This window comes from Lissotriton vulgaris, chromosome 11, assembly GCF_964263255.1.
Source record: "Lissotriton vulgaris chromosome 11, aLisVul1.2, whole genome shotgun sequence".
NCBI lineage: Eukaryota > Metazoa > Chordata > Amphibia > Caudata > Salamandridae > Lissotriton > Lissotriton vulgaris.
In genome coordinates, this window is record NC_141699.1 from 352,047,986 (window position 1) to 352,063,420 (window position 15,435).

The window sequence follows — 15,435 nt, forward strand, 5'->3', positions numbered from 1 at the left end:
TTGTACATATCCCTAGGCTTATATGTATTCCCCTGCTGATAAATTGTCTGTGGGCTGACGCCTTAAGATCAATGAATACATAAGCTCCATGTCTATCATTGTAATGTTTTTCATATGTTTGTTGTTGTACATGTTGTTAGATTGGATGTTGATCTTTGTATATAGAAATTGATTGAATGTATATGTTTTTTACCGACAGCCCTGAAGAAGTCCCAGCTTGGGACGAAACGCGTCGGCTGTATATGTTTTACTGCTAACTGAAAATAAAGATTAAAAGAAGACCATCAACATCTCTTTGAGAAATATTTCTTCATTGTGCTTAAACACCATTTGCACTTATTGTTTTGCTTTTTGTGGTGCACCTTTGCGGTTGTTTTATTTGCACTAAAATTCCCTAGGGAATAGGCATAGTGATGATGGGTGCCATTCAGTGTGCACACAATCCCCTTAATTAATTCAAGGGTCAACGAACATCACGGGGAGAAAGTTAGTCAGGTGCTGACTCTAGGAAGGGTCCATCATTATATTCTGTTCTTTACAAGGGGTGGTGATGGACAGAGTTTCTGAATTAAGCAGAATACTCTCACCCAGTCAAGAGATCAGGGCTAGATCCAACACAGTTTTTTAGCTCACTGCACCATCCCAGCTCAGAACCTGGCTATATGCAAATTAGTCTGTTCCTGTCCCAGTGCATGATGAGAACAGGGCAAACCAAACTACCAAGCCAATTCTTACACTGGGAAGGAAACAAGCTACCGGGGACCGGTTTCTGGCATTTCAGCCGTCGTCGGCCCGGCTTGCTTGAATCCTGATGGTGCAATGAGCAAGGGACTCACATCTGAGTATACCCTTCCACGCATAGGGTGGACAAAATATTTAACAACAAGGGGTGGTGATGGACAGAGTTTCTGAATTAAGCTGAATACTCTCACCCAGTCAAGAGATCAGGGCTAGATCCAACACCGTTTTTTAGCTCACTGCACCATCCCAGCTCAGAACCTGGCTATATGCAAATTAGTCTGTTCCTGTCCCAGTGCATGATGGGAACAGGGCAAGCCAAACTACCAATCCAATTCTTACACTGGGAAGGAAACAAGCTACCGGGGACCGGTTTCTGGCATTTCAGCCGTCGTCGGCCCGGCTTGCTTGAATCCTGATGGTGCAATGAGCAAGGGACTCACATCTGAGTATACCCTTCCACGCTTAGGGTGGACAAAATATTTAACAACAAGGGGTGGTGATGGACAGAGTTTCTGAATCAAGCAGAATACTCTCACCCAGTCAAGAGATCAGGGCCAGATCCAACACCGTTTTTTAGCTCACTGCACCATCCCAGCTCAGAACCTGGGATGGTGCAGTGAGATAAATAACGGTGATGGATCAAGCCCTGATCTTTGGACTGGGTAAGAGTGGTCTGCTTAATTCAGACACTCTGTTCATCACCACCCCCTTTTCTGAATCGTTTTTGGCCACTATAGGTGTGGCAGGGTATACTAAGACATGAGTCCCTTTCTCACTGCACCATCAGGATTCAAGCAAGCCGGGCCGACGACGGCTGAAATGCCAGAAACCGGTCCCCGGTAGCTTGTCTCCTTTCTGGTGAAGAATTGGCTTGGTAGTTTAGTCTGCCCTGTTCCCATGATGCACTGGGCCAGGGACAGACTGATTTGCATATAGCCAGGTTCTGAACTGGGATGGTGCAGTGAGATAAATAACGGTGATGGATCAAGCCCTGATCTTTGGACTGGGTAAGAGTGGTCTGCTTAATTCAGACACTCTGTTCATCACCACCCCCTTTTCTGAATCGTTTTTGGCCACTATAGGTGTGGCAGGGTATACTCAGACATGAGTCCCTTTCTCACTGCACCATCAGGATTCAAGCAAGCCGGGCCGACGACGGCTGAAATGGCAGAAACCGGTCCCCGGTAGCTTGTCTCCTTTCTGGTGAAGAATTGGCTTGGTAGTTTAGTCTGCCCTGTTCCCATGATGCACTGGGCCAGGGACAGACTGATTTGCATATAGCCAGGTTCTGAACTGGGATGGTGCAGTGAGATAAATAACGGTGATGGATCAAGCCCTGATCTTTGGACTGGGTAAGAGTGGTCTGCTTAATTCAGACACTCTGTTCATCACCACCCCCTTTTCTGAATTGCACTAATATTTGTGGCATCAGCAGGAACCCTTGATATTCTTTTAACCCCACAAATAATTGGAATCTTGTATCACTATCACTGCCACTACATAAAATACTAAATATAGGTGACATCCTTTCCCACATTCCTTTTAACCCAACCAAGGAAATGGTTATCAACAAACTAAACTGTTTCAATCTTCCAATTGGTCTTCCCAATTATATCTTTATTCTTATTGACAAAGTCATAACCTTCACCACCAGGGTGCTTTACAATCTCCACCTAGAAACTCCCCTACTTCACACTACGATCCTCAGGCTTGCTAGCTTTCTGCTAAGAACAGGGCCCATCCATTTGCAGACCTCTAATGCTTGTCTTCAAAGCCACTCAACATTGCTGGATTTCTATTCTGATCCCTTATCCCGATATGTTTCTTCTTGCAATCTAAGGTTTGTTTATCAACAGTTACTAACTAGTAGTGTTAACATTTGGGAGATTTCCTTTCAAAATTGAAAATAGGATGCACTTCTAGCAAAAAAAAGTAGCTAAAATAAAAGTAAAGCGAGCAAGAGCCACTAACTTTCTGTCTGTTTGCATTGTTCAGGTGTTTAACAAATCTACCGCACCTGCTTTCTAACAACAGAGTGTGTGTGTGTTTTGTATTTATATAGCGCCTTCTACCCAGAGGTCTCGTAGCGCTGTATTCATACAGCTGTGGAACCCTTCCTGGCTTTCCTGTGAGATGTCCACTCCTGGGCATCCCCAAAGTGAAGCCAGGCATCCAAACGCAGCTGGGGACCCTCACCTACCCAAAATAACTACAGAGTCCAGTTACCTAGTACTAAATTCTAATAACCCTGACAATTCTAACTCCATAAAAATCCAGCTTGACACAACCCCAATTCCCTTTGCTGCATTGACCTTCTAAACCCCTACCTATTCTCCCTTCTAACAATCCTGGGTCAAGTGATCCACTAACGTTATCATCAGCATTGACCCAAATAGCCCATTTCAGTCATACAACTCTACATTGTCTGAAAACGCTACCCTAACCATTCAAACCTACCTCATCCAATCTCCAAGGGCATTGATTCACTCCTACAGTTACATTCCTGTCCCACTCTGTCATCCAAAACCCTTGCATCACTTTGCGGTATAGCTATCACTACACACCCTAATACCGAGTACCACCACGCTCAAAACAAGCAAGCAGTATCTTAAACTCTCTCTGCTATGTCAGACTCTACCCCTAAACACAATTCTCTCACACTACATCATAGCTATCCTACCTACTTATGGATATTACAAATCCTACTTCACTTGCCCCTTTAAAAATCCTACGTTAATCTCTTTTCTGTCAACCCTGCACCACTTTACACTCCAACAAAACTTCCTCACCCATCCTGACACTCTTTCAACATTTTCAACCAAGCTTTAAAACAATCAAACCTAAACCACACTTTCCAACAATGTTGTCTTAACCACAATGTCTTACAATGTTTTCTCATCTATACTAAAAGTGCTGCCTCTTTATGCATACTAAAAATTCTGCCTCAGGCATCCTTTCTAACATGCTAGCCCCAACCACGATTTCTAACAATCCTGCCTCAACCAAGCTTTCACATAACACTGTCTCAATCATCATCATCATCATATAACTTTATTCAATCGTCAAGATCATAAACGCACATTAAAAACATCATAAAAGCAACAATCATGATGTCATGGAAGACCATACAGGATATAAACAGCGGATTTAAAAACTTGGGCAGTTTAGTGAGTGTCTCTGCCAAATACAATACTCCTGCTTCATTAAAACAAGACAATTAAGCCTGTTCATTCCCTTGAGACTGCCCCGACAATGCAAACATTTTTGTAACACACAATGCGATAGTGCAAATTTTAGCACTAAAGTGCAATTTTCTTCTAGCGAGCATACATGTCTGAGATTTTGAAATATAATCACATAAACAGAGAGTCAAAGCTAGAAGGATGCATGAAAGGATTCCGCCATATAAAATCAACCATTCCATTTCCAGCCCATCGTTTACCCATAATATTTTTGAATTATTGCAGCTCCTTCTCTTTCACATGGTTACTCTTTGCTCGCCATAAGTAGGTGGACATAAGATATTTCGTTACTGAAAAAGTCACCAGCCTTGAACAATCTTTTCTTAGAATCCTGGCTACGTCCTAGTACCTCCTAGCACCCAATTTTCTGCACAGTGGCATCAGTCATTTCCTCCTCTGGAGGCATGGACTGGCCAGAAGAAAAGGCGGTGAGGGATGTCTTCTCAGGGCTTGTGCAGGCTGAACAGTTTTCCCCTCTGTTGATGGGCTGGTGCCCATTTAGCACAAAATACTCGAGTAGGAAGAGTCTAATACCTAAACTGCAAATACAGTTTGCGAGCTAAGGGCGGCCAGATTTCATTGATTGTCATCTCATATACAGGGAATGGTTTAAAATGTATAAATTATGTAGTTAAGATACCTCTGTTTCCCTGAATAATATCAATTGAAACAAGCTCCCAGTACATTGTTTTAAGATTCATTTTGACAAATAGGTAAGTTTCTCCGGCAAGGCCAAGAACCTCTCAAGACCCAATTTCCTTAGTGCCGACCTGACAGATGTTTACAAAGGGATTTTATGAAGACCTTGGGAGGACACAAGTTCCCTTATGGGTTCACAGTAGGCCCCTAGAGCAGAGGAAGTCCAAAGCCTGTTCTAATATTACAATGGCCTGAGCTCAGCTTTCCTAGAGATCTGCCTAAAGGCCATGTCAAGATACAGTGGGATCGAAAGGGTGTTCTGTGGGAGTGTGAAAAGGGACCTGATGAACATATTTTCCACCACAGCTAATATATTACATCTTGTATACCCTCAGATCTCGGAACCTTATAAGACGGATCGTGGCCAGGGTCTTTGCATTATAAATCTATTTTGCGGGAGTCACCCTTTTTGAGTGGGTTTCCTTAAAGACCTTCAATAGTCTTGAGGTGTAGTGCAGTAGAGAGCAATGGCATTTTTGAGCCTTCATGGTCCAGTCCATGTTTGGGGTTAATCTTAGACCCAGATAGTTGAAGTTGTAAGCCTGTTCTATGGGATCTATGTTAACAAGCTGCTTGCACTTTATGTTCTTACTTCTTGCAGAATTAAATGACATAAATGTGTTTTGTGCGATATCGAGCTCCAACCCACGTATGTTACAGATATTGTTGAAATCAACCAGGAGCTGCTGTAAGTCTTAAGTAATTTTGAAATCAGCAGCGTATCATCTGCAAAAAGTAAAGCGGTGGCACTGCCTCAATCACACTTTCTAACCATAACGTGTCAACTGCGCTTTCTAACAAGACTGCCTCAACCTTGCTTTCTCACAACCCATCCCCAAACCTCCCTGTAACAACTATGCACCACCCCACCCTTCATGTAACACCCTTTTCCACTGGGATGATTTGTGTAGTTGTATTCGCTTTAATCTTGCATAGCACAGTCATAGTACACTGTACCTGCAGAGTCTCCGAACATGTTGTGGCTCAGGTCCAGGGATTCCACCTTCTGGTTGTTCATGAGGGCTTCAGCAAAGAAGGAGGCCATCTGGTCGTTGAAGCCATTGCCTGATAGGTTGAGCTTGTGAAGGGATGTGTTCTCCATTAGCATCGCCGACAGGACCCGAGCACCCTTAAGCCCAAGCCTGTTGTTGGATAAGTCAATTTCTGGGAAGTGAAAGACAATATTCTGATTATTCACACTTTTAGATGTAAAGAAAATGGAGTGGGTGCTACATTAATCTGTATGAACCTCTACACTATTTTATATCCCAGGAAATATTAAAATAGGCTTTCATGTCATGGCATTGGGGTATTTTAAGTTTTCATATACTAGATCTACCAAGTAACCCCAGGTTGTGGTGGGAAATGTAATGCATTTATTTTGTTTAAATCTGATATACACCTCACAATTATGTTTAACTGTGCTATTAGTGTGTTGTGATTGGAATGGTGTTCCGCGCAAAGAGTGTTGGCAGCGGTCAGGGTATTTTCCTCAAAATAAGGGCAGTCATCAGTATTTTGTAATTAGAACAGTGACAGCTGCAGGGCTGGACTGGCTACCGGGCATTTTGGCATTCTGCAGAGATGGGGGCTTATTTCGTTGATGGGGACATGCATGTGCAAATTGATTTCAAAGCACACACAGGTCTCCAACTACGAAATTAGCCCCCACCGCAGAGACATCAGCCCCCAGCTCTGTAGAATGCCAAAATGCCCAGTAGCCAGTCCGGCCCTGGTCAGCTGTCAGCGTCTGTGAACAGAAAGAAGGCAGCTGTATTGCCATGGATTCAGGATATGGTAGAAATCAGGGTTCTGTGCTGAGAATGAGAGCCACAATCAGTATTTTCTGCTCAGAATGGTGTCTGCTGCCACTGCCTGTGATCAGCATGTTAGCAGTGGCCGTGTTATGTTCAAATAATTGTAGCAATTGCTAGTTATTTGTGCTCAGAATGATAGCAAAGACCATTATCCTGTACTAGTGCTGGTGGCAGACCTTGATTGCTATCACTGGCGTGAGCTCAAAAGCGTGACAGCTGCCAATATTCTGTACTCAAAAAGTGTGATGTCTTCAGTGTCTGTACCCCACCCATGATTTTTGCAAGTGTCAATGTTAAGTGCTAAAACTAAGGGCAGATTTTGGGTTTGTAGAGTTGGCAGATCTTGGGGTTCCTAATATATTTCCTGAATGTTGTCACGCATCAATGTTCTCTGCTCAGACTGTTGTCATCTGTCAGTGTGTTGCCAAATTAGGCCTGGGCAGAGTTTGTGACGTTCTGCTATGTGGAACTCTACAAACTGACCAAAAATTCTGCCTAGCTACACAGAGTTCTGCAAGCGGTGGAATGCTTTACGTCGTGCCGTTTGTGCTGATTTTTAGTGCTGAGTATTTGTCCCACACTGTAAACTCAGTGCAAACGGCAACACCCGCAGCCCAAGAGGGCGCTGCTTCTTTCTGCAGCTCGAGTAGAAGTTCTACTCGAGCGGCAGCTTCCTCACACGAACGGATGGTTTCTCAACAAGAGAAATGGCAACCATCCGTGACTGCCCGCATGGAGAAATCTCACTGGGTGGTGGTCTGGAGTAAGATTTTCCACGCTTGTCAACTTAAAATTGGTGAGAGAGGAACAAACTAGGCTCTGCAGAGTTTTTCAAAACTCTGCTTGCTACGCGGAGCATGGAGTGGGAAAAACTCTGCAAACTCGATGAGTGGAGCTGAATTTCATGCCCAGGCCTACTCTAAATATTTGTTGCTTATCTGTGTTGGGTCTGAGAATGCTATCAGCTATCAGTCTTCTAGACTTAGACTTTGTTAGCTGTCAGTGCTTTCTGCTTAGTCTGTGGTGAAATGCTACAGTGTTCTGGGTTCAGAATAAGGGCAGCTTTCAAGCTCTGTACTCAATGTTGGTGTCAGAATTTTAGCAGCGGTCAGTATTCTGGGATGAGGTTGTTGTCACTTGTCAGTATCCTGTGCGCAGACCGTTGTCAGCTATTGGTGGCGTATATTCAGAATACTGACATCTCGCTGTCTCTGTATTCAGAATGCTGATTTCAGAATGTTATCTCCTATGTGCCTTCTGAGCTCAGATAGTTGTCAAGCGTCAGTTTTGTGTGATGAGACTATTATCAGTGGATAATACTCTGTGTTCAGAATAAGGGCAGCTCTCTAGCTCCTTATTCGCATTGTTGGTTCCAGAATGTTATCAGCAGTGAGCCTTCTGTGCTCAGACTGTTGTCTGCTGCCAAAGATCTATGCTCAGACTGTTGTCTGCTGCCAAAGATCTATGTTGAGAACAACTGCAGTTCTCGGGCTCTGTATTCAGAATGTTGGCTTCAGAATGTTACCATCTGTCAGTCTTTTGGGCTTAGGTTGTTGTCAGTGTTCTGTACTGTTGTTAGCTGTTAGTGTTCTCGGGCGCTCTGTTGAGTATGTTGGCTTCGGAATGTTTTCAGCAGCCGGTCTTCTAGGCTTAAGTTGTTATCAGGTTTCAGTGTTTTGTACTGTTGTCAGCTGTTAGTGTTCTGTATTCATAATAGCGACATCTCCTGGCTCTATAGTTTAAATGTGGGTTCGGGAAAGTTATCAGATGTCGGTCTTTTTGGCTGAGGTTGTTGCCAGCTGTACTTAAGACTGTTGTCTGTTGTTAGTGTTCTTTATTCGAACATTGAGTAGCTCTCGGACTCTACACTCAGAATGGTTGTTTCAGAATGCTATTAGCAGTCATTCTTCTATGCTTGGATTGTTGTCCACTACAGCTCTCGTGCTCTGTACTCAGAGAGTAGGTCTCAGATGTTGTCAGATGCCAGTTGTCTGGGCTCAGTTTGTTGTCAGCTCTCAGTGTTCTGTGCTCACTGTTGTTGGCACCTTGGCATCTGGTAGTGCTCTGTACTCAACTTACAGGTAGGAAATAGTGTTACAGATAAGCATGGGCGGAAAATCCGTTTCGCTCGCGGATTTTGCGGATTTTCGGTAAATTCGCAATCCGCGAGATTCGCGAATCTCCCGCAAAATCCGCAAATCCGCGAACAGCGGATTTTATGGCTTGCTCGCACTGTTCGCGTGAGTTTGCGGCTTCCCAGTACAACTTCGCCCCCCGCGAATAAGCGCTAAATTGCAGAAATACGATCTTAGCAAAACTGAAACTACTTACCAGGTTCAAAAGTTCAGGCTCATCATTAGTAGCCATTTCCTGTAGTGCTTCCTGAGGGGCCCCTCCAGAGTTCAGTTGCCAGTTGCAACTATTATGTGACCCTGCTCTGAACCTCAGAATAGTTACACATATGCCACAAAGGTCCTGAATTACAGCTAAGGGAGACAAGCAGGAGCCAGGCTGGAAGTTCAAATCCATTAATCAGCCCCTAATTCATTATTGTCAGTTGGGGCAGGGCAGGTGTTGTAACTAATTTTGCAACAATGAAAGCACTTAGCAAGTGCAAAAGATCACTAATCAGGAAGCACTAAGGAAGCAGGTGCCAGCTAAAAAAATATTCTGTGACACATTAATCAGCCCCAAATTAATTCAGGTCACTTGAGGCAGGGAATGTGTGCTTTGCTTTGCCACAATAATGTACACTGACTGGACAACCAGAGGGTGCTGTGATGAAACAGAGGGTGGCATGGGTGGGCCAGAGGGTGGCATGAGTAGTCAGAGAGTGGCAGTGGTGACATAGAGTGGCAGTGATGAAGAAGAGTGTCCCAAACAGGCTGGACACGTAGAAACAACAAGTTCGCAAAACTTGCGACCCGACCGGTAAGTTTGCGTTTGCGAAATTGTACAAAACCCTCGCGAACTGGCAGAAACCCGCGCGAACACACAAAAAAAATCCGCAAATTCGCGAGAATTCGCGGATTTTGCGGATTGCGAGTTCGCAAATCCGCAAAATTTGCGAACGCGAGATTCGCAAAATTCGCCCATGCTTAGTTACAGAATAAGCGCGTCTCTGGTGAGGGTATTAGTCAACATGGTCCTCAATATTTACATTTTCATGCAGAGTAAGACACATTTATCATAGGTGTTTCAGGTTACACAAACCTGTGATGTAACAGTTGTCCTTCAACATCTCTGCGATTGCCGCTGCACCCTCTCCCTCCAGGGAGTTATCACTGAGGTTTAACTTCACGATGAATGTGTTAGTCACCAATGCCAGAGACAACGCTTTGGCACCCTGCGGCACAGAAAAAGGAAATCAATTGATTGAACTGCTGTAATACCATCATCCTGGATTGGATAAGCTATGAGCACTGACAAGGTATATTTAACCTCTTCCGTGCTGATGACGGAACCGCTCCGTCATCAGCTGCGGTGGCGCTGTGCTGATGACGGAGCGGTTCCATCATGGCCCGCCCGCCGCTCATGCGCGGCGGGAATTCCGCACCTGCGCTGAGTGATCTATTGAGCGGGTGGGGCCATGATGTAACCGCTTTGTCATAAGCACAGCACAACGATGCTGGTGACGGAGCGGTTCCGTCACCAGCATGCGCCCGCCGTTCTTCCGCCCCGCCCCCTTAGCACTGGGGCGGAATAGCCGCCGCAGTGAAGGGGTTAACATCCTAAAATGAGCAGAAAACTAGAGGGTGTGCTTTTAGATATCACAGTGCGCAGGGCTGGCTTTAGAACGGTGGCGCCCAGTACAACAATCTTTTTGGCACCCTCTCCCATAGCCCCTTCCACGGATTCCCTCACTACCACCCAGCAAAAATGCCCCTCAGCCCACCATAACCTCTCTCACATACATTTCCTTCATTTTAATGTGCTGGTAGAGGCTGGCTTCACTAATCCACTCAGCTATCCACATAAAATACAGATCTGTTATTTGCAGCAGATATATTAACCCTCTGCACTACTTTATGGTGAGTCAAAACTGCCACTAGACAAAATTCAATCTCTCTCTCGCTCTATCTCTCTAGCAAAAACATTAATCACAAGAGTCATCTTCACATTTGTATTGCTGCCTGAAAGCTGAACGCACAAAGAACTCTGCAGTAGATGCTTTTTATTCATAATTTACTGCTAAACACAGCGCTCCCCCCCCTGTCAGTTCAGTGCCCAGCAGCACTGGTCGCACCACCATAAAGCTGGCCCTGACATTGAGCCCCACAATGATCCATCACACAGCCCAGCCACAATCATCAACAGTGGCATAGCAAGGTCAGGTGGTACCCGGTGCGGAAAATTTCTGGTCACCCCCGGCTTGACAAAATGGGAAAATGATGTGTTTACAACACGTATATTTGCCATTTTGTCACGTCCCCCTCAGTGATGACACCAGGGGTGGCCTGCACCCACCGCGCCACCCTTCCTACGCCACTGCTCCTCAAGCGTGTGATGTTGCCAGAAACGTGTCTGCCAAGCTCTACTATAGATAATAATGAGTGGTAAAGTAAGAGGAAGGGATACAGCTGCGGATCATATGGACAATGACACATGGACGGGCCATCTGAACAACACTTCTGGAAATAATGAGAAGGATACAAAATAAAGAAGATGTGAGGATTATGTTCAGGAATCTATGTCATGGCTTAGGATAGACAGCTAGATAGATCGATAAATGTATTGGTGCTTTTAGCGCGTGATCTCCGGCACAAGAATATTATTAAAAACATCTTTAGAAAAAATATTTAGAAAAAAACTAAATACTGTTTAAACATTTTAAGATTAGAGATAAAATACATCTTTGATGCAATTTGCGATTATCTTCAATTACCAAAGACATGCTGCATGAAGAAAGTCTTTTGACGTCAATGTCTGCTGCGTAACTTCTCGTTGGTCCCTATGGAGAGGACATACTTCGCGAGGAAAGTCTACCAACAGTGAAGCCCACTACATAGCGTGTTGTTTCAAACTATCAGTTCTGGGTGGGCTTGAATGGGTTTCACAAAAACACTGAGCTCGATTCACAAAGGGCTTCCGCACTCATGGCAGAGGCCCCACAGTCTTGGGGGGGCCCCGTACTTAAGGCGGGACCTCCGTGATGAGAAACCACAATGTGGAGGTCCCATCACAAGTGCTGGGCACTTTGTGAATCTGGGCCACAGTCACTAACAAGTACTGACTACGTAGCCCTTGATTTGCAGAAGTCTTCCAACTGGGTGTATGAAATTTACTCTTGGGGAGGAGTTTATGAACAAGCTAGTGCCATAAGATATAAAGTTCTCACTAGAAGGTCCATTATTTTTTCCTGAGTTTCCATCCTAATAGGTATTTCCCTGTTTGTTTTGTTACATCCTCAAAGGTGTTGCTCGGGAGCAAGGAAACACACTCTATATTGTAGTCGAGTCATTCTTCTTCTACGATGCAGCCAATGGTCTTCTTCCTTACGTCAATGTAAAAAGGACATTTTAACAAGAAATGAGCATGGTCTCTCCATTCTCTACAAGAGCAGTTTATTGAAGTGTACCCTTCTTCTGCTTAGCACAGATGAGGCTTGGGGAACTATAGGCATATTACCACCTGCGGTGTTAGGTACAAAGATAAATCCTTGACTGTGTGTTACCCTTTGTTTGGTTTCCATTATTTAGGGCGCACTAACCATTAACTCAATCAGGTGAATGCTGGATGGAGCGGCTGCATTAAAAACATCAGGACCACTGTTCTGTTGTTATTCACTTTCATCCTTATTAGCTTCTTTTAAGAAAACAACTTGCTTCTGAAGCTGTGTTGTTCAGGACATCTACTGTGCTGCAGCTCCTCCATCCCAGCCAATGTATTAAAAAGTCTCTTGCCCCTCACACCCATCTCTGCGTGGGTCATCATCTGTGTGCTGGACCACTTGAGGGACGTCCGCAGGGAGTTTGAGGTCAAGCCGTTTGAGGCTTCTACACCCACTCTTTCTTTACTCATAATAGGAAAGCAGGAAATTAGGTACATCTTAACTCAAAAGAAGACAACTTACTGTTATCATCCACTCTGGTGCCATAACCCTAAATTGAATATTCCGCACCCAATATTTCCAATACTACAGGTATCAGTAATTTCAGAATGTTGAATTAGCTCCCAGTTCCAAGTGGGATCCTGATTATTCTCTATGAAATGGGGAGTTATCCCAGAAATCGGTAATAACATACCTGTTTCCCGCAGCACTGCCCATTTTTGTATGTTTGAGAGTTCATCTGGGCTTAGCTTGTTAAATGACTTAGAAGGGAAGCATTGGCTATCCCATTTTCAGTTTTCTCACCGGACTTGTAATCCTCATTCGCACAGTTTTTCATGTGGCTGACTGAAATGTAATAATCTTGGAAACTCACAAGAACATGATTAGACTGTTCTTAAACGTCTTTACACTCAATCAGTTGAAATGCCAGCTTAGCACACTACTAAGCTTTACTAAGGAATTCGCCCTCCTACAGTAAACTGTCCTTTTAAGAGGCTCCTCTTTTTTTTTTTTTTTTTTTTTTGGTGTAAGACTTTATTTAAATTTGCCATCATTACAGTGTTTGTACATCATATCATAAGAAAACGTTTCGTAATCAACCTCACTTCTGTACTGGTACACAGCTACTCAGCCGACAACCTTCCGGCCTGGCAGCAAACGTTTGGCATAATACAAAAGGCAGTCAGGATACATTGATAGAGTATATGTTGTCTTACTTTTTTGTTTTTTATATAACGAGAACCAAAATGTTAGACTCCTGCATAATGTATAGTCACAGTTAATCATCACAGTTAACCCCATTGTCACTTGCCAGTTCCAGGTTCCCAGGCTACTACCCCTCCCCCTCCGAGCGCCAGACTAAGTGGTATCTCCAACACTCGATCCCTATCCTCCTCTGTTCATCTACACATTCCCCATTGTCTCATTCATCCAGCTCGTCGTCGTCTTCTGAGCTGTCGTCCTCTTCCTCCGGCAGCGGCTCGCACAGATCCCCCCTGTACCTATTCCATGCCTCCCAGACCTTGTTCCATTTGTGAGGGTTGGCTCTCATTTTGTACACTGTACGTTCGGTCAGCATAGGTCTATCCATCGTCCTACACCACAGTGCTAGAGTAGGTGTTTCCGCCACTCCCCATCTCTGTGCAATGTCGCGTTTGGCCACCATAGTCCCAATAGTGACCCACTGCTGTTTCCGGAGCGTCAGGTCAGTCCCATCCCATACATTCAGCAGGCACATGCGTGGATCCGGTGTTAAGGAAGTATTAAGGGTTTGGGAAATGGTGCGCATGACTTGCCGCCAATAGCTCAAGATGGCCGGGCAATCCCAAAGCGTGTGCAGCAGTGTCCCCTCTTCCCCACATCCCCTAAGACAATACGGGTTTCCGCCCTGTGCATTTTGTGCAGAGAGGTCCTGGTGTAATATACTCTATGCAGTATTTTGAGTTGTATTAGCCTGAACCGGGCTGAAACACCCGCCTCCCTTGGTGATGCCAGTGCGGCATTCCAATCTGTCTCATCCATGGCACCCAACTCAGTTTCCCACTTCTCCTTTAACCGTTGCAAGGGATCCGGGAGATTGTTCAGTAATTTGCGGTATGTGAGTGAGGTGGCGCATGTTTGCATGAAGTCTGTGAGAAGTCGGTCCTCCAGAGGTTAGGACTCCGGGACAGTGGACCCCGGCTCAATTACTGCCATTAGTGCATGCCTTATTTGTATATATCTATAAGTTTCAGTGGGGCCTAATGCATATTGTTGCTGCAGGTGTGGGAAAGGGATCATTCCAGTAGAGGTCCACAGGTCTTCCACCGTCGTGATTCCAATATTGCCCCATTGGGTAAAACCTTTACTGGATCTAAGACAGGCTAATTGTTTAGTGTCCCATAATGGAGTAAGTTTAGTTATGACCCCCTTCCACTTAAGCCGTGTCAGCGCCTTGTGCCATAGTGTTACTGTGTGTTTGGTTGGACCGAGTAGTTTCTTCGTTAGGCCTGGATTATACAGCGGGGCTAGTAAACTGTGTGTTCCCAATTGCGCTCTATCTGCTAGATATGCCGGGTCATCATGTGGGGCGTGGATCCATTGATTAATGACTTTGAGCTGTGACGCCCAGTAATAAAGCTGCATGTTCGGCAAAGCTAAGGCTCCTCTTTCTTAGTGGGCTGCAGACACGTTTAACTGCCTGAGAACTTAATGTGATAGCAATAAATAGAGAATATAGCGAGTGGCCTTCGGTGTTGATTTGCGCACTAGTTCATTTTGCAGGGTGACAAAGTAGTTCACCTCCACAATCTTCTATGGAACTTCCAAATCTATTGGCTGGTTATATAGAGCCTATATAGAGAAAATGGCCTCCCCATAGACGTCTGTGAGGTTGGCATCCCAACCAATCACAACGCTGCCATTGCAGCTTAGCGGAGGGGAGAGAGGCTGCCTGCGGCTGCTTTCTGTTGTTGGACGACACAGACCAACAACGCGGGATGTTCTGGCAAAGATAAGTTAATTTAACTTTTTTTTTAAACCTCCCCTCCCCCTCCCTTCGCACCCACCCATAAATCATGGCGGACACGACTGGATGAACGCGAAAAAGGAGAACAAGGGAGACCCTACTCACAAAGGAACCAGGGTAAAGCGTTTATCCAGAAAAACAATGGTCCTGTGGCATATCACTTAGTGAATATTTGATAAAATGGGGACTTAATACCAATCCAAGTATTAGAGAAAAGGTGGCAGGAAGGAGAGAGAGACACAATTAAATCAGTTTCAAACCATTTTTTATATGTTTCAAATGACAAAATAATCAAAAATACTTTTGACTACGACATATAATACAATATACAAAGTGCAATGTGTCCCCAGTGATTTGTGAAGTAACCAAAGAAACAAC

The 15,435-nt window shown here is 44.6% G+C and overlaps 1 protein-coding gene across 1 annotated transcript in view; it reads right to left on the bottom strand.

Annotated features, from left to right (window-relative positions):
- The window catches only part of LRRC74B (leucine rich repeat containing 74B), a 323,752-nt gene that overhangs the window by 199,499 nt on the left and 108,818 nt on the right, over positions 1–15,435 (bottom strand). Inside the window, exons 4-5 of the mRNA XM_086943322.1 lie at positions 9,713–9,845; positions 5,640–5,846 (exon numbers count right to left, since the gene is read on the bottom strand). Coding sequence (XP_086799448.1) covers positions 5,640–5,846; positions 9,713–9,845 — 340 coding nt within the window. The remainder of the gene's footprint in view (positions 1–5,639; positions 5,847–9,712; positions 9,846–15,435) is intronic.